Below are 20527 nucleotides of genomic sequence, written 5' to 3' on the forward strand. Positions count from 1 at the left end.
CTTCTCACTTGGTGAATGGTTGCTCAGCTTCGTGGATCAGTTGAAGTTAGACATTAACACCGTTGGATGCCAGCTCAGTGGTCTATCGGTTAAGTGCTTCGGCTCGAGACTGGTAGGTCCTGGGTTCGAATCTCGCTCGCGAGAGCGGGTTCGTGGATGCGCACTGCTGAGGAGTCCCATGATAGGACGAAACGACCGTCCAGTGTTTCCAGGTTTTCCATGGTGGTCTAGCTTCAATTGACTCACGCTTTCAAACTTATGATAAATACTAAATCTCCACAAAACCCCTTCTATAATTAATATATTAATTAATTTGACAATGTTATATGTTAAAAATGGTGAACGTTTGCATCTGCTATTACGACAGAGATACTTCGAAATTGTGTTATTTGTAAATTAGAAAGGTCATTTAATAAAGGTCAAAATGATTTGGAGCAAAGTGTCCAGTCACAATCAGTATAATAGTAATTTAGGAAAAATGAAAATGCAAAAAAAATTGTGTGAATAAAGTGCATTGTAGGAGAATTTCATCTTGTCCATAGAGATAATAATGATAAATAGTAATAGTAATAATAATAATAATATTGTTGTGTGAATATAATATGTCATAAGAAGGGATGTTATCAAGATAATTACGATAAAGGAATTGGGAATGATGGATGTGAAGATTAAGATAGAGGTGATCAACAAAAAAAGGAAGAAAGAAAAAAACCGGGGGGAGGTTTATAATATTTAGTTTAGGAATCCGGTGATCCAGTCGTAGGCCAAGGTAAACATAGTGGCTGGATATACTTTTTCTGGATGCATAAGTTTGGTTTTCTGGAGTTGATCCAGATGGCTTCGGCTATGTAAAGTAATCGTAATCTAGCCCTTTGAGGTAGAGTTTTCGAAACTTGATATAAAACAGAGAAGGCTTCCTCTATTTTGATATAATGTTAACTGTCTACCAAGTGAGAAAGGATGGCGCTGTTAATGGATTTAGTGACTCCTTTTCCCAACCATGCTGGTACATGTTCACGAATACGCAAGGATAAAGCCCTCTGAGTACGGCCTATGTAACTAGCTCCACAGGAACAGTTGAATTGGTATACACACATGGAAGAGCCCATCTTCGGTAACTTATCCTTGATTAATTGTGTAAGTACTGGTTTAGTTGAGAAAGTGATGTGTAGCTTGGCGGCATTAAATGTCCTTTCAACCGATCTTTTCAGTCGGCGTGTTAGAATATCACCCGCTATGTCACCTTTGAAGTCCAGTTTCAGATACAAGGTCTTTTTACTCACTGTGTCACAATTTCTTCTTTTTTTAACAGCATTTTCTACTAGGTATTTTATAACGAACTTATCTGGGTAGCCATTATTTCGCAATGTATTTTTTAGTATATCTATTTCACTCTCAACATTGTCCTCAGAACATAATAGCTTGATTCTGTGGCTGAGACATTTAACCAAATTTATTTTATACTGAAAAGGAGTGAAGCTTTGGAAATTGGTATACTGACCCATCCATGTATTCTTTCTGAATATATTTCGCTTGATGGAACCATCTCTCCTTCTAGAAAGTAGGACGTCGAGGAAAGCTATACTATTGTCTTTCTCTTCCTCGCTAGTGAATTGAATAGCTGGGTGGACGTTATTCAAAAAGTCCAACATCTCCTGTTTGTCAACCATTTCGTCGCATACGATTAGTGTGTCATCTATGTATCGACAGTAGTAGTCTAGCTTACTTAGGGTGTCTTTTAACGGTTCATTTTCCAGTTTGGCCAGAAAAATGTCAGCAAGGATCGGGCCTAGTGGTGTAAGTAATTTATGATAGAGATTGAATTCAGTACAATCAGAATGTTTTCAAAATAAACAATAAAAAATAAAAAAAACACAGTATACATCATGTTTAAAGATCTATTCGCCCTATCCTTTAGCTTTTATTCTCCTTACTGAAGTACATCACCAACTATTACATTATTATCCATTCCTTCAAGTCTATCGATGAATCAAACCGCTAAATGTTAATTATTAAACCATATTTTGTCAGTTTTAATTATAAAAATTTTCCACTAAAATAAACAAAAAAGAAACAGAAAATTTACAATGATTAGTTAATCTTCAAGAGACATTTATTATCCCATTTTACCCCTCCCCTTTTCTATAGAAATAAATAATTAGTATCTACCTTATTTTTCTTTTTTTTCTTTTTTGTTTTTCTTTGGAATTAAACTTAATTAACTAATTTTTTTACTCATTAAAATAAGTTTTTTTTCTTTTTTTTTCTTCTTTTTTTCCCAATGAAATAATTCACTTGAATGATTATTGAATATTAAAATCAAACAAACAAACAAAAATGACAAATCATCATGTATCTATCCATTTTATACTTGACTAAGATGAAAAAAAATATTGAATATTGAAAAAAATATACATCTACTATAACTGAGTTATCTCTGTGTATATTTTTCTTTGTTTCTAAGTGGAAAAAGAAAAAAAAGCAAAAAAGGGTTATTTCCTCTTTTTTTAGCTTTAAATATATTAGAAAACAAAAACTTGTTGTCAATTGAAATAATCATTATTTCTTCATGAGTTAATTTGTAATTAATATGACTGATATAGATTTTAAGATATATATAATCTAACTTACTTACTTTACTTACGCCTGTTACCCCTCGTGGAGGAGCATAGGCCGCACACCAATATTCTCCATCCAACCCTGTCCTGAGCAATCCTTTCCAGTTCTTTCCAGTTAACATTCATCCTTTTCATATCTGCTTCTATTTCTCGGTGTAATGTATTTTTTGGCCTTCCTCTTTTCCGCTTCCCTTCACCATCCCAAGTTAGGGCTTGTCTCGTGATGCATTTTGATGATTTCTTTAGTGTATGTCCGATCCACTTCCAACGTCTTTTCCTAATTTCCTCTTCAGTTGAAACCTGGTTTGTCTTCTCCCATAAATATAATGTAAAACTTAAGTAAAAGGCACTTGAAATGAGATTTTTAAGGTATGAACTAAGTATCGGCATTAGGCCATGTTAATGAATACGGTGAAACTATAATTTATGGACGAAACAATCAGGTAGAAGATAACATGTCTTATATTTTGACGTGAAATTCATTCATCCATTTGGTAAAATACCGTTTCGCCATTATAACTGATGTCAGTTCGTGAGAAAAATCGTAAATCTAACTTCTTACTTTGACCATCAACTGTAATTTATAATGCTAATTCCTCATACAGGATTATAATCTTCATTTCGTCCTAGTTATTAGGTGGACAGTCTCAAAGTCATTGAGGCGTCACTCAAAGGTCGTCCATAAATTATAGTCTCACGATAAATACCAAATATATATATATATATATATATATATATATATCTGCATGTATAAATTGTCTATATTCCAGCTGTTTAAATCTTGCAAATAGTTTAGTGATGGTGGCACTGACTGAAACATTGAGTAAAGTGGGTTCAAAGTACAAAAGGAATTATAAATACATCATAATGACGAATGACAACGGGGACTAAATATAAATGTAACAGAGCTTTCTGATAACTATCTCCTTCCATCTTATGTTATTATAATGTCTGTTTACCTCATTATTTATCCACGTTTCTTTCTGTAAATATTAAGGCATGTCACTTAATTGAATACTACAAAAATGAAGCAGATACGATGCTAGTTGAAATATTGTCCCATTTAGTCTGTTTTTTATAAAGACGTCATAAGCAGATCTGATTCTATGTATGAAATGCAGACGCCGTGTGACACCTTTTCTAGTGTATATTTCACAAGTTGCAGAAGATGTAATTGAGAAACTGGTCAAAGATAAACATCTGTCAATTACTGATGTTGTTTTTTCTATTGAAATGTTGAATGATTGAAAATAGTTAGGAGAAAGCTCTGTTAGACCTAGATTTCATGCTACGCAGCACTCATCAGTAAAATATGTCTGCAACATTGAAGGAATTCATGCTATCTGTGGAATTAGAACACAAGTCACTCAGCTTCACAGTTTTAGAAGTTATCATTTAGCTATTGAGGCTACGGTGGTAAAAATTGGCCATAGTATCCAACATACCATTTTGAAAATAAATCGTTCTGCTTTTATTATAAATCAGTATTAAAATCTCAGACAGACTCAAGTTTAAATCTTTGAGAGGGAGAGATAGTATAATTTGTATCAAGATTACAAAGATGCCATCATAATGTTTATCAATAAGCTTGAAATATAGATCTATAACTTCCGATTGATTCATCTTTAGTGCTTAGAATGATTTAAATGTGAATACTAAGTAGCCGGAATACCTTGGAATACTTTTAAGAACTTGTAAGTTATAAAAACACTATAAGCAAACCTAACAGGTATTTGAGATGATGGAGAAGATTTGTAGCTCAGGTGGATGATTTTGTATAGAGTTTTTCACTTTGAGCTCGGAAGGGTTGGCGCGTGCAGCTTTCATCGTCCTTCTGAACGACGACATCATCAGCACAAATTTCGGGTAGAAGTGAAGTATTTGAATTTCTCCACATGTGGTTCACAGCTTGTCCACTCAACATTGAGGTGCACAGGACAAGCTATTTACCACATATGGAGAAATTTAAACACTTCACTTCTATTCGAACCTCGCCTGATGATGTCGTTTAGAAGAAGGATGAAAGCTCCCTGATTGTACCATCCAGCTCAGAGAACAAACTCCATCAAAAACTAACAAGTATTTAGTACCTGTTCAGAGCTATACTATAGAATGCTCTTTAACTTGAATCAATAAGATAATGTGGAAAGTTTTAATAGGAAAATTTACCTCTAAATAACTTTTAAGAATTCTTCTCTTATTCATATATCCTTTATATTCTTCGAATACATCATGACTCATAAGTGTTTATGTAATATTATCTATATAGTTGAGGAAAAGTGAATAAATATAATATATGAACAACACATATATACATCTGCATACAAGTTACTTTAGGGTTTTGTTTATTTATTTCCTTATTTACACAATAACTGTTTACTCCCTCTTCTTCTTATTCTTAATATTGTCTTTATTATTATTATTATTATTAGTAGTAGTAGTATTATTATTATTAGTAGTAGTGGTAGTATTAGTATTAGTAGTGGTAGTATTAGTATTAGTAGTGGTAGTATTAGTAGTAGTGTGGTGTGGTCTACTTATATCCATATAAGTAAATATAATATATTGAACAACAGAATGTATTTTGGCAGAAGACCGATGAGGAAAGAACTGAAATGAAACGCACACAATAACTGTTTACTCCCTCTTCTTCTTATTCTTAATATTGTCTTTATTATTATTATTATTATTAGTAGTAATTGACTGTTCATTGTTTGGTAATCATAATTTATTGAGATAGTCTGTAATCTTTGCTTTAATACATTCGATTGTCCCCAACCAGTGTTTTGCCCACTACAGTAGTAGTATTAGTAGTATTGACTTTTATGATCATAAATAAACGATTATTTAATTCCTTCTATCCTTTTTTTTAAACTTTTGCCATCTCATCTAATATAATGACTTAATTTTTTTAAAAAAGCTATTTCTTATAGCATGTTAATCTATTTACCCTTTTTTTTTCTTTTGGTTGAGCTTGAAAAGACATCATTTTGGTCATTGATGTCAAGTCAAGTTGACTTCTATCTGTATGTATCTATGTATGTATCATTACCAAGTTTTGATTTGATAATTTTGAATAAATTGAGCATTAGGTAGATTCTTATAAATAAATTAATATATTTGTAATATCCCAAGGAGTAGAAAAATTAGATTTTCCGACGTTTCGTGACTCAGTGTAAGCCACTTCTTCGGAGAATAAATGGTCATTTGTGTATATGTATGTTTAGACAAGACTATATGTGTATAACAGTGATAAAATGAGCAATCAGTTCAGTTGTAGATATTACTCACTACTCAAGTAAGTAATAAATAAATATTAGTAGTATATATTTATATCATTTCGAGATTGGGAAAGTTACCAGTAAGCCAGTATGATTATCATTATCCATAGTTATTACTTGTGCATTCATAGTCTTCATTCAATGACCATAATTCATTTATGTTTTAGGTATATGTTTCAAATTATTGAGTTTGATTACATTGAAAACAGTCATATATATAAGGGAAATAAATTTGCCAAAAGTAATCTATTCATTATTGTAATCCATTGTATGTTGGTCTATGTGAATTTAAGGAAAAAAATTAAAACTTGAACAAGGAGGTAAAACGTTAGTATTTTACAGTCTAAAAAGATATTTATATCAAAAGGGGTTTTATGGATTTCAATAGTTGAAATCATGGGTCAATTGAAGCTAGACCAGCATGGAAAACCTGGAAGCATTGGACGGCCATTTAGTCCTAGTGTGGGACTCCTCAGCACTGCACATCCATATTCCTGCCCCGTGAGATTCTAACCTAGGACCTGTCAGTCTCGCGCGCGAGTGCTTAACCGATAAACCACTGATCCGGCCGGTATCCGACGGTGTTAGTGTCTAGCTTCAACCGATCCACGAAATTCAGCGACACATCCACCATTTTTATTTTAATAGAAGAAAGATTTAAGTAGTTCCTTTGAATTAGTGAAGAATAAATCATTTAAAAAAAACATTATTATATATATTAAATTTTAATAATTATTGTGATTAATATCTACTTACTATTAATATATTTTAACTGGATCCCTCTTTTATGTAGTTAATGTCTTCAAGGTTAAATAGAACTATGACGTCATCATATTTCAAAAAGAATAACTTTGAGTAGAAGAAATTCCTTTAAATAATTCATTGATTTAATGGTTGAATTCATGAGTCGATATAAGTTAGACCACTATTGGAAACCTAGAAGTACTGGGTGGTCGTTTCGTTTTAGTATGGGGCTCCTCAGAAGTGACCATCCACTACCTCACGCCTAAGAGACTCATACCTAAGACTTTTGGTTTGGGACGTGAACGATTAACCTTTAGACCACTGAGCCGGTATCTAACGGCATTCATGTCTAACTCCAACTAATCCGCGATATTGCGCCACCATCCACCATTGTCTTCAATGAGTTACTATCTCACAACAGACCCAGTTGAACTCCACTGATCACGGCTTCTTACAAGAACTCCAGGAAATACATCTTGAAGCCATCTTTAGGCCGTGATCAGTGGAGTTTAACCGTGTCTGTTGTGAGCCAGTTACTCACTGAAAACAATAGAGGACTATCGCACAATATCGTGGATTAGTTGAAGTTAGATATTAACAACGTTGGATGCCAGCTCAGTGGACTAAAGGTTAAGCGCTCCCATGCCAAATCAAAGGTCTTGGGTTCGAGTCCCTTAAGTGAGAGATCATAGACGGACATTGATAAGGAGTTCCATACTAAAACGAAACAGCAGACCAGTGATTTCAGGTTTTCAATAGTGTTCTAACTTACATTGACTCATGAATTCAATCATTAACTTACTACAATCTCCATAAACCCCCATTCTGATAACAATTCATTGATTATCAAAGTTATTCATTAATAAAATGAGTGACTTATTCAAAAAAATTCTTTATTCTTATCTTATTCATTTTCATTATCTCCATCATAGATATAAGTAAATAACAATAATAATAATATCATATATCAATGAAGTTTTACCTTCTTTGCTTACTACTACTACTACTACTACTACTAATAATAATAATAATAATAATAATAATAATAAAACACTAATCTCCACTCTTTTCTAATAGTATGACCTATTATAGTTTGTTTTATTTGTACCTTTAAAGGAAACGATTAGAAAACAATTAAGGTGATATATATATAGTTGTTCGAAGTGAAAACTGACGTATATATACATACATATATGTACGGATTTCCGTATATACTATCTTTGAAGTTGTTCTCTTTTTATTTCCCCTAGTATTATCTGACCTCTCTTGTTTCTAATACATACATTCTTAGATTTGATTGTTTGTATAGTCCATTTATCTCTCTCTGTTTTGTTTTAATCATTTGCTTTAAATTTCTTTTTATTGTCCGTGATGTTCAAATGACAAAAGTAAGGAATTTACTCGTTTTACCAGAGATCAATGAATGAATAAATGGTCATTGCTTAGATAGATGATCTGTAAATTAATCAGTTATGATATGTAACTCTTTTTTTTAGTTTTAAGATTACTTTCAATGAATTTCTACTTTTGAAGTTCATTTTTATCATATATGGAATATTGTAAGTGATTGAATTCGACCTTGCTAGATTCTCGAAGAAGGCCAAGAACAAAGTGGGTTGGAGAATGTTTGTCGGCGGCCTATGCTCCATTGGGAGTAACAGGCGTAAGTAAGTAAGTAAGTAATATTCTCGAAGATGGTTAGTAGGAAATATCAGCTGTAAGTTTTGTGTTAGTTTACATATTTCAGCAGAAGTTTACTTTCAGTCTAAAAGGAACTGATGTACCTCGTTGAGTCTCATGCCAACAACTTCAAACTACCTACTATCTGAGCATACTGAATATGATTTCAAGTTACAATACCATATCACAGTTTGGTCGATTAAATGTGATTGGCATTAAAGGACTGGTCAAACATGTCAATGATCACTACTCCGTGGTCAGTTAGTTGTGAGTTCAACTTTGTTGAAAGACGAAGATCATTGGTGTGATAGGATGACTGTTAGGCTATATTATGCATTGACTGTAATTGCGCATGTACACTTCTGAAAACTAAAGCACTTGTTCAGTGTTATCTTATTCATCACCAGACCTAAATGTTTCGCGTCGGTCAGTAATTCCTCACTGTTGAAGAACTTTAAACTTAGACAGAACAAGTACTGATGTCTTGCTAGTTTTAAGTAGTCCGCCAGATTTTATTTGAACACTATCAAACCGTGTTTTAGATAAACCGATGTCTACCAAAACTATTCTCCTTATTAGCTTTAGTTTCTCGTGAAATTGCAATTTACTTACTTACTTGCTCATGCTTCCCTCAATCGAACATAGGCCGACGACCAGCATTCTCCGACCCACTCTGTCCTAGGCCTTCCTTTCTAGTTTTATCCAATTCTTGTTCATTCTTCTCATATGTCTCCATTTCTCCGCTTAATGTGTTCTTTGGTCATCCTCTTCTCCTTTGGTCTTCAGGATTCCATGTGAACGCTTGCGTTGTGACGCAGTTGGGTGCTTTCCTCAATGTGTGCCCTATCCACTCCCAGCGCATATTCCTGATTTCTTCCTCCACTTCAATCTGGTTTGTTTTCTCCCACAGTAGGTTGTTGCTGATAGTGTCTGGCCAACGGATCCGAAGTATGTTATGTAAACAACTGTTAATAAACACCTGTATCTTCTGGATGATGGCTTTCGTAGTTCTCCAGGTTTCCACCCTATACAGTAGAACTGTCTTGACATTTGTATTGAAAATGCTCACTTTGGTGTTGTTTGATAATTATTTTGAGTTCCAAATGTTCTTCAATTGTAAATATGCTGCTCTCGCTTTGCTGATTCGCGTCTTTCTTGTATACATTTCAAATGTGGTTAATCTAGAATAGATGAAGTCGGCTAGAAATGGAATTCAAGATGTGCATTTCGACCTTTCCTGGATTCGTCAGCTGAATGTATGTGCATCGCGACCAAGGCTGATAAAATTTCAGCCAAAATATCGAACGGGATAATCCAAAGAATTTCAAATTGATTTTCAGCAATGGGTTTCAAACACCCTAGACTTGGTCTACAGATAAGCAAACGTTCATCTCTTAAATTTCTGTGGACTATCATGAAGAAACTAGTAATTATCAAAAAAGTAGTAGCCTTCACAAATAATCGTATTGCCGTATTCCATATGAGTACAATAGAAGCGAATTAACATGAGCATTAGTAAAAGAAGTTAAAATATCAGTACTATTATTAATATGGTAAATAAAAATACTGGATATACAGCTCCATATAATAGAACTGTCTTGATATTTGTATTGAAAATGCTGAATTTGGTGTTACTTGACAGCTGTTTTGAGTTCCATATGTTCTTCAATTGTAGATATGCTGCACTTGCTTTGCTGATTCACGCTTTCACATTTGCATCAGATCCATCCAAGTCGAAATTTAAACTTATTTATTTACTAATATCAACAAATAGTGGTTAAGCACTCACTCGCGAAACTGATAGGTCCTAGGTTCGAATCTCATGAGGCAGGATCGTGGATGAGCAATGCAGAGAAGTTCCACACTAGGACTAAACGGCCGTCCAGTGCTCCCAGCTTTCCCAAAGTGGTTTAGCTTCAATTAGTTCATGATCTTAACTATTGAAATTACTATAATATCCACAAAACCCCTTATGATAATAATAAAATATCCTTTTATATTTTAATAAAAATAACATCCTTATTTTTTTCTTTTTCTCTTTTCTACTTTATAGGTGATAAACCTTATTCATGTTCTGCATGTGGTGTAACATTCACTCAAGGATCATCATTAAAATTACATATACGTTCACGTCATAATGATAATATTCAATATTTTTCATTAATACGTAAATCAAATAAAAATAATTTAACAAAATTATGGACTAGAATATTAAAAAAAGATTTACCTAAATTGAAATCATTCAATTCTTCTTCTTCTTCATGTTCCCCTTCTTCTTTTTGCTCTTCTTTTTGTTCTTCTTCTTCTTCCTCTTTCTCTTCTTCTTCCTCTTATTATAATTATTGGAATAAATGGAGACATTCATTGAATATTGATTTAAATCATTTCATTCAAACAAAATATAATCAATATAAAAATCAATTCAATTATTTATCAACTATAAATAATAAAAATATAAAAAAATTAATCAAATCCAATTATTATTGGAAATCAATAAATTCATATTTTAAAATAAATATTCATAAAAAATTTATGAATAATCATCATCATCATCAAAAATATTTAAATAATATTCAATCAATAAATGATGATTTAAAATTGAAATATCAAATAATTGATCCACCCCCTTCATCTCCTCCTCCTCTCTCTCCACTTCCTCCCCCTTCTCCCCTTACGCATCATCATCATGATCATGATTATGATATTGATAAAATAAAATTGAATGAACAATTAATAAAACAAGAAAAAATCGATATGAAATAAAAACAAATTCGATGTAATTTAAATGAATAATATACATTTAATAATTAAATTAATTTTTTTAGTAATATGAAGTTGTGAAAATTATTGAGTTTCTGTTTTGTTTTTGATTTTTATTTTTGATTGAGATCATGAATGGATCAATATTAGATCATCAATTAAAAAACTTAAGATCATGGATGTATATTATTAAGGAGTCCTATATATTGAGATGAAAAAGTTATTTATTACTTTTAAGTTTTACAATAATGATCTAACATGGATCAATTTTTATGATCTGAATCAAAAAATCAATAAATTGATTTTAATGAACAAGAATCTATGATTCAATAAAATGAATCATAATATTGAGATTTTAAAAAAGATATTCACAAATTGGATCAAATATGTTTAAATGAATATGATCTACCATTTTGTTATTATATCATTTAAATCAAATTAGTTTTATATTATTCATATAACTTTATGATTACAAGGAAGAAAAAAAGAAAAAAGGAGAAGAAAGGAATGTAATTTTGAGAGAAGAAACTATTGAAGTTTCCTTTTTTGAATTGAAACCCATTTGTTGTCGTTGTTGTTGCTATGCTTATGGTTTATTTCTTTATAATCAATATGTTTGTTTGTTTGCTTGTTTACTTGTTTTATTTCCTCAATTAAAGTTTGTTTTCTGGTTTCAAAATAGTTTACTCATGTTTTTCTTCGATATAAACTTATCATTATAATATGATAATAATTTTCATTACTTTATATTAAAATATTACTTTGTTTAATTATATCAGTTTACTAGTGGCTTGCTTGAATATCTGAGTTACCTGTTCCTCCCTGCAATCTAGATATTTCAATAAGTTATTTATTTTCTTGTTTGTTTTACCATATCATTATGTTTTGATGGAGTTTTATTCTCTGAGCTAGATGGTTTAGTTGTAGAGCTTTTATTGTTCTTCTGAACAACGACATCATCAGCACAAACTTCAGGTAGGAGTGAAGTGTTCGAATTTCTTTACATCATTATTGTCTAGTAATCATATATCCTATTCAAATGCGTTTCTAATAAGTTTACAAGCTTTCTCTGTACAAGTTACAAAAAAAAGTACAATCAGAGACATCGTGATGGTTGACAATATGCTTTGAAATAAATGAATACTATTCAGATGTCGATTCTTAAACTGATAATATCTAACTGGTGATTACTCAATTTTTATCATCAGGATCGGCCAAGAAATAAGAAAAGGGAACTTCTTAAAATATTTTCTGCCTAGAATTCTATATTTTACCAAAAATATAATACTGAGTGAAGCCATTAATAATAATATGATGATGATGAGGAGGATGAACAATGTCCTAAATAAACATTGATATTAAACTGAAAGAATTCTTATATATGATCTGATAATGGTTTGGAGTAAGATTTAGCATGTATTAAATGTGTATAATTGAAATATCATTGAAACTACCAAAAAAAACCTGTTAAAATCTTTATTGAACATTTTTATACTGTTGATAATGACCTGCATATGAAATTAATACATTTTAAAAAGGGAACGCTTTCATATTTCAACGATAAACAATGAAGTGAGTGTTTTTAGAAAAACTTTTTGTTATGTATGCTACTTATCTTGACAGATATAAGTAGTATGCAACATCAGTCAGATGTAAAACGCCTGCCGAAATAGGAATGGAAAAAATTGTACTGAAAAGAACACAGTTGGAAGAAACATGATTAATGTAAATGACAAATGATGAAAGATTTGCAAATAAAGTATTTAATGCATAATAAGCAAAGATGAATGGTGGCTAGCAGTGGAATCCAGGACGCGCGTTTCGTCCTATACCGAGGCTATATCGAGGCAATATGCACAGTATGCATATATGCCAATAAGAGACTAATCGATTGCAGTCCTAAACATCAATGGGAAGATTCAAACAAATAATACCAAGTGAATTTATTTAATACATGGTTTTCATAATTTACAAAGACATTCTGTAATTTTGAACTAAATAATAAATTGTTCTATCCCATCTCAGTTCTAGCTCACTTCACACATCTCAAGGATTCATCGAATAACCAATGATAACAGGTAGTTATCAATGGTATTATTAGTATAAATTTAGGAATATCAGTCATTATTTTCAGACTAATTGGGTTAGTTTATAAGAACTTTTGTCTAAATTAGAGCGAATAGTTTCACAGTATTTGAGCGCTGAGTTGATGTAAGACATTATATAGGAATAATATATCTGTAAAATCTCAGCGAATGAATTTGAAGTAAACTCAACGTTTTGCCTGGCAATCTGGTCCAAGCTTTTTCAAGGAATAATTTCTTGTTGGGTTAGTGTTTATACGTTTGGGGTTAAATTTTTAAAAAAAGTCAAGAATGTGTTACTGACGATTTCTTCAAATCAGAACAACATATTACAAAACCTATTGGCTTGTAAGTTTAAAACTTGTTTCTGATTAATAAAATTCCTGAAATTATCTATCCAGTTATCTGTTTCGTTGATTTATTCTACTAATACAATTGTAGTGTATGCTACTGATGTCAACAGTTATAAGTAGTATGTAACATTAATTGAAAGTGAAGTGCCTAATGTCAAAAGGTTAGGAAGATCGAAGAAAAAAGAACCAGAACAGAGAATGATTGATGTGGAAACGAAAGAACAACGGAGTCTGAGACCATTGATTGACATTTTTCAAATGAAGTATTTACTGTATAGTTCTCAGATTTTACTAAGATATTCTGTAATTCTGTATTCCTATACATTTGATTATCTGCACTTGTGTTCTCATTCACTGCACAACTATAATTTCATTCGTTCTTTTGTCTGATGAATTTCTAACATAGTTCAATCAAATGTGTATGTTGGGGTGATCAGGAAAATTTCTCGCAAGGAAATACTAAGAAGCATTTTATCCAATTAGCGTTCAATAGAGGTTTTGCCAGAAACATCACGAAAGTGAAAATTCACATGTAGAGTTACTGATTGCCTGATTACTATACTGCTACTATGTTTAGTAGCATTCCAGAATTTTCAGAGAAACCCAAGGCCTTCTAAAATACAATAAAAACCCTACATTTTTTGTAAACAAATGAATCTTTGGAGTAAAGTGCTTCTCGTATATTTTGCGCCTTTTCTCTCATGTTCAAGTCGCTGTGTAGTTCTAGCTTGGAAGTTACGAGAATATCTTAGGAACCAAGTATAGCGTTCAATTAGCAAGACTTATCAGTGTAGAATATTGTATTCATTTTAGATATTTATTAATGTTTGATAATCTGTCAAACTAAATGTTTTATTCCATCAACAGAAGCAAATAAATTTATCATTCAATTATATTATAGATAATAAATAAATTTGTCAAAATAATAGTCAGAAGGGATTTTGTGGAGATTTCAGTATAATTTTATAGTTGAAATCATGAATCAATTGAAGCTAAACCACCATGGAAAACCTGGAAGCACTGGATAGCCGTTTAGTCCCAGTGTTGGCTCCTCAGCAGTACGTATCCAAGATCCCGCACTCGTGAGATTCGAACCCAGGACCTACCAGTCTCGCGCACGAGCGCTTAACCTCTAGAACCATTGAGCTGACCGGAATCCAACGGTGTTAATGTCTAACTTCAACCAATCCACGATTTTGAGCAACCGTTCACCAATTGTCTTCAGTGAGTTGATATCTCTACAAAAGACTTGATTGAACTCCACTGGTCACCGCTTCCCACTAGAACTCAAGGAAATATCTCTTGAAGTCAGTCACTAGTGAGTATATGATTATAGATCAGAAGGAATTTTGTGGAGATTTCATTATTTTCATAGTTGAAATCATGAGTCAACTGAAGCTAGACCACCATGGAAAACCTGGAAGCACTGGGTTTGAATCTTGTGAGTGCAGGATCGTGGATGCGTACTCCTGAGGAGTCCCATAATAGGACGAAACGGCCGTCCAGTGTTTTCAGGTTTTCCATGGTGATCTAGCTTTAATTGACTCATGATTTCAACTATGAAAATAATAGCCCTCAATAGAACACAAAAAGAAGTAAAATTTTCAGAAAAAAAGTGCTGAAATATGACCATTTTCTTTTTTTTCCTTCATAAAATCACGTTTTCAGTACTCTTTGTTCATAGTTGATGAAGCGTATAGTCAAATTGGAGGTTAAAAGATGCTTACACATATATTTATTAACAAATGGACAGAGTAAATGCCTTTATTAAGCTATTCTATATGAAATAAACTGACAAGAATAATGGACTTAAATCATTAAAAGTATACGATTAGGTCATAAAAGATGAAGAAGGAATTGGTTGTATAAAATATCAAACCCGACATCTAGTATGAGGTTAATAGATAAGTTATGAAGTACCAATGAGTACTATAATGATAGGGATGATCATCAAAAGCATACTGATGGAAAGAATAGTCAGGTGATATGCCAAGTGGTAATAATAATAATAATAATAAGAGGAGAAATAGTGAATTTTTAATATGGTTAATAGTATTATTTTCAGTGGACATAGATCCCAGTCATCAATTTTTCACAACACTGACAGTGGAAACAACAATTTGCCTCTCGTCTCATTAGATAACTTCCTTTTCAGATAATGAAAATAAATAGGGGATCATCATTGAAAACTAGAAAGTCTTTAATAATTGTTTCTTTTACGTTTAAGAATTGGCAGTTATCCTTGTTAAACAACTTTACTTGTAATATAATGAAAAATCTTCAGATTCTCTAGTGAATACTACACTTTCATACAAATAAGTTGGGATCCATTGGTTTAAATTTTAGTTCGCTATATACGGGGAACATGATCAAACGTTATCCATACAGAGAAATAAATAAAATTACTTGATAATGATGGATAGTGGCTAGCGGTGGAATCCAGGACGCGCGTTTCGTCCTATTTCATACTCGTCAGCTGGACGCACCTAAATAAATTACTCAAAATACGAGTGACATTTCAGTGGAAGAAGTAGCAACCTTCTATATCTTTATTTCCTTGTACTTTGAATAACTATCAAACGCTAAAGCATATCTTCGTTTCTATCAATGCATGTAGATATTTGGTGAAATACATTCTACTGGGAAAATATCAAAATATTGTGTGGTGTGGTCTACTTATAACCATATAAGTAGTATATGGCGATGGTCAGACATAGAATGTATTTTGGTAGAAGAACGATAAGGAAAGAACTGAAATGAAGCGCAATTAGTAGGAAAATGCATTAACAGTGGAATTCGAGAAGATGAACTGATATTTACAGAAGGAACAGTGAAGATTGAGACAATTGGTTGTTAATTTGCAAATTAACTGTTCACTGTATGGTTAACAGAATTTAGTCAGATAGTCTGTAATTTTGTGCTTAAACACATTTGATTGTCCCCACCCGTGTTCTGTTCACTACAGTTGAACAGAGGAAATGTAAAAACAAAAGAATTTTTAGAAGCTTAGCGATTACGTCAATCAAAAACCAGAAAATACATTGAAATCGATGGAGTTTATCAACTGATTAACAAACCGATAAACAAATGTAAGTCTCTATTTGCACAGAACCATATTGAAAGTGTGGTGTATGCTACTTATGTTTGTTGACATAAGTAATATGTAACACTAATCGAAAGTTGAATGGCTAACAGCAGAAGGCTAAGAACATCGAATTGAAGAAAACAGAGAGGGATATAGAATAGAATTATGAATTGGAAGAACCGTACAGAAGAATATAAAAGACAATTGATGAAAGATTCACAAATAAAGCATTTAATGTATGGTTCTCATATTTTACAGAGATATTCTATAATTTTGGTTGAAATAATGAATTGGTTATCCCTAGCAAATCTTTGTTGGATTACAAAAGCAAAGGAATTAAAGTGAATGAGTAAATAAAGACAGGAAAAGTATTGGTGACAATGAATTTAATCAAATTTTAATAAAATCATGTTTTAGTTGTAGGGGCAGTGAAATGTCACTAAGCCTTAGGTAAATCATCTGGCAATTGGGTCACTGAATATCGAACAGATCATCGATCCCTGTTATTGTCAAGGAAAACAAAACGCACATCAGTTAATCATACGTCATGGGCTGGCTCATGCGGTGGTGGTCTCATTAGCATCTCTGTACTCATTCCTATCAATATAATTACGTGATTACTCTCTTTGTGTTATACAGTCTTCAAAGCAGACATAGTACTTTAATACATCGAATGGGGTAATCCACGTTAGATGCTGACCGCGAAGTGTGACTTCGAAGTTAGCTTGTTCGTTACACCGTTCCCGTCTAACTCGAGTAGGCTTCCAATCATTCGACATAGATCATCAACGTTGATGGTCCACAAGGCAAGTTGTCACTTGGAATCCTGAAGGCCAAAGCAAAAGACGAAGACCAAAGAACACATTACTCCGAGAAATGGAAACAGATATGAGAAGAATGAACAAGAACTAGATGGAATTAGAAAGGAAGGGCGAGTACAGAGTGGGTTAGACAATGCTGGTCGTCGGCCTATGTTTGATTGAGGGTTGGTGTGATTTTAGTGATAATACCAACTTGAGAACATGAGCTTTCATTGAAAAAACAAACAATAATTGAAAACATATGATTACATCATAATATCGTGTTATTAACATTCTATATTTATAATAAAACAGTGTAATCATCTAAAACTTGTTGAGATTTATGTATGTTTGATTTGTAAACTCTCTTAATTGAATAATAAAGGACAGGAAAACTAATTAGCTAGTAAGATGAGAGGTATGTTTGAAGTTATGACTTTCTATCCTTATTATAAATATCTCTTACTAATATACTGGATGATTTCTTGAATTCGTTATGAGTAACAATTAGACTACTGAAACATTTGCATTCATGTTAGTCGCACATAAACAAATGAAATCAGTTTATCAACGCATAGGAAAAATGAAAAACAACTGAAGATTTGTGAAGCAAGCAATCGAAGTGGGTATACACTGGGGCAGTACAGTTACGAGTAACAGCTAAGTCACATCCTATGTCAAAACAACAAATTAAAAAGGAATTTCGAAAGGATTCAAGTAGTTTACTTCGAGTTAGAGTTTGTGTCAAATATGTCATTGAAAAGATGGCTAAGTGGTAGATTACCCAAGTGGTAGTGGAATGTTCAAAGTGGAAACTTAGACCAGGCCAGGACCCTTAACCGTCAAGTCACCAGTCCACAAGAATTATTGTCTAATAAATGATCAATGTGACTGTGTGAAGTATTCTTAAAGCCTGGAAATAATCCTACTTCCATATAACTATGGCTATATTCTCTATGAAAAATAGAGTTTGTCTTTTAAACCAATGGCTACTGGCTTCAGTAGTGACCTTAACAATATAGAACGTAAACAAATTACCAAATTACAAACGAAAGCATGTACCACCTGTAAACAAAATAGTGTCGAGTCACTCAAAGGCTATTAGTCTCATTCTGAGGTTTTTCTAGTCTTTATGTCAGTATTTTAACTAATTTTGCTATGCAGCTAATAATAATGGAGCATTTGAAAAATCACATGTTCTTGAATTTTTCACTGGGTACGTAATCTTTTGTCGTGCTTTTACGTTGGGCACACTATATGAAATCTGATCTTTGTTCACATACTACTGATAATAATAAAGTAGTTAAACAATGCGACTTCAAATATATTGAGATAATAGAAACTATGAAATCTTTTCATATGGTGATAATGGTAAGAACAAATATTAGATTAAAGGTTCAGTATTTAATAGTGAAAATACCTACTGTTAATAAAAGTTTGTAAACAAACTCTTTTGAAACCAATAAAACTTCACAAAAGTACAATACACAACAACAATCCTGATGCCTCTAATCGTAATTATATGTAAGTATGTTTAGTATAACTGTATGGAAGTTAAAATTCACTTGATGTTGTTTACTTATATCTTCCCATTGTTATTTAGGACTGCAATTGATCAGTCTCTTGTTGGTATATGTACATCCTGTGCGAACTGCCTCGATAATGCCTGAAGTCACAAGCTTTATAAGCAAAGAAGTTTTACGAAATGATGAATACTTTAAAAATAATGACAAATACCGAAAAGTAAAAATCCCATAAGAAGGAACTTTTTTTAAGAAATGAATATAAAATTCACCATGGGTTATATCAATACGAATTAATAGTTGCCAATAAAATATATTATATAGTTGAAATCATGAGTCAGTTGAAGCTAGACCACCATGGAAAACCTGAAAGCACTGGTCTAGCTTCAATTGACTCATGATTTCAACTATATAAAAGTACTATAATCTCCACAAAACCCCCTTCTAATAAAATATATGTTCAGTTGATTATTAGGTCCACACAAATACATTAGTGTCTAGAAGCAGTCCAGCTGTTATGATCATTATTGCCATTGTTGTGTACATATGTGTTGATCAGTATGTGAATAACAGATCAATCTAACTACCTTATATTAAATCAGATCAAATTGTACTCATTCTGATTAATTTTCATTTAAAGATGAAAATGATTATTTGAATAGTATAATTGTTATGTTACTCAACATTCACTGGCCGGATACTATCAACAACAGCGTTTTATGGGAGAGGACAAACCAGCTTCAAGCTCAAGAGGAAATTAGGAAAAGACGTTGGAAGTGGATCGGACATGCATTAAGGAAATCATCAAAATGCATCACGAGGCAAGCCCTAACTTGGAATGGTGAAGGGAAGCGGAAAAGAGGAAGGCCAAAGAACACATTATGTCAGGAAATAGAAACAGATATGAAAAGGATGAATGTTAACTGGAAAGAACTGGAAAGGTTTGCCCAGGACAGGGTTGGATGGGGAATACTGGTGTGCGGCCTATACTCCTCAACGAGAGGTAATAGGCGTAAGTAAGTTCTTTTAAATAATGTACCCATTAAAAAGAGCTGAGGCTTGCAATCAATGACACAAATCACCTACGTTGGTGATTGGCATCCTCATTATCATCCATTCATGAAACAAAATGACACTGATCTTAATATCTTCAACTCAATCAAGTAACATCACAACATTTTGTCCAAAGAGATAAAATTCAAAATTATTCATCATTACAATCTAATTATTTACCGATATGGTGCAACCATCATTCAATGTTATCAGTGAGTAATTCTACTCCCAGTAATCGGGAGTATTGGGCTATTTAATTTTCAACCAGTATATCTGAAGTAGAAGTTCAAACCCCTTCCACCTAATTGGCTTCAGACAGTCGGGTAATATGAATCGACTTTATACATTGATTGTAGTTCTAAGTCAAATACATGGTTACTCAGTGGTTTATGTTTAGAAGAAATCATTAACAGATAAGTATTCTCCTGAAAAGCGTTACTATGCTTAATCTTACGTAACTAATTCATTTAATATTAAAAGTTATTGGCACGTAAATTCAAAGTTACAAATTTGGCTGACCTTGTAAAAATGTTTAGCATTTGGTAA

General features: G+C 32.4%; 1 protein-coding gene across 1 annotated transcript in view; it reads left to right on the plus strand.

Moving 5' to 3' along the window:
- Positions 1-20238, plus strand: part of Smp_133720 (hypothetical protein) — a gene marked incomplete at both ends in the record, with an annotated part of 31402 nt that extends 11164 nt beyond the window's left edge. The window contains 2 exons of the mRNA XM_018794605.1: positions 10377-10490; positions 20093-20238. Coding sequence (XP_018649000.1) covers positions 10377-10490; positions 20093-20238 — 260 coding nt within the window. The remainder of the gene's footprint in view (positions 1-10376; positions 10491-20092) is intronic.
- Between the last annotated feature and the right edge of the window lie 289 nt (positions 20239-20527).

Source organism: Schistosoma mansoni, chromosome 1 (assembly GCF_000237925.1).
Source record: "Schistosoma mansoni strain Puerto Rico chromosome 1, complete genome".
Classification (NCBI taxonomy): Eukaryota; Metazoa; Platyhelminthes; class Trematoda; order Strigeidida; family Schistosomatidae; genus Schistosoma; species Schistosoma mansoni.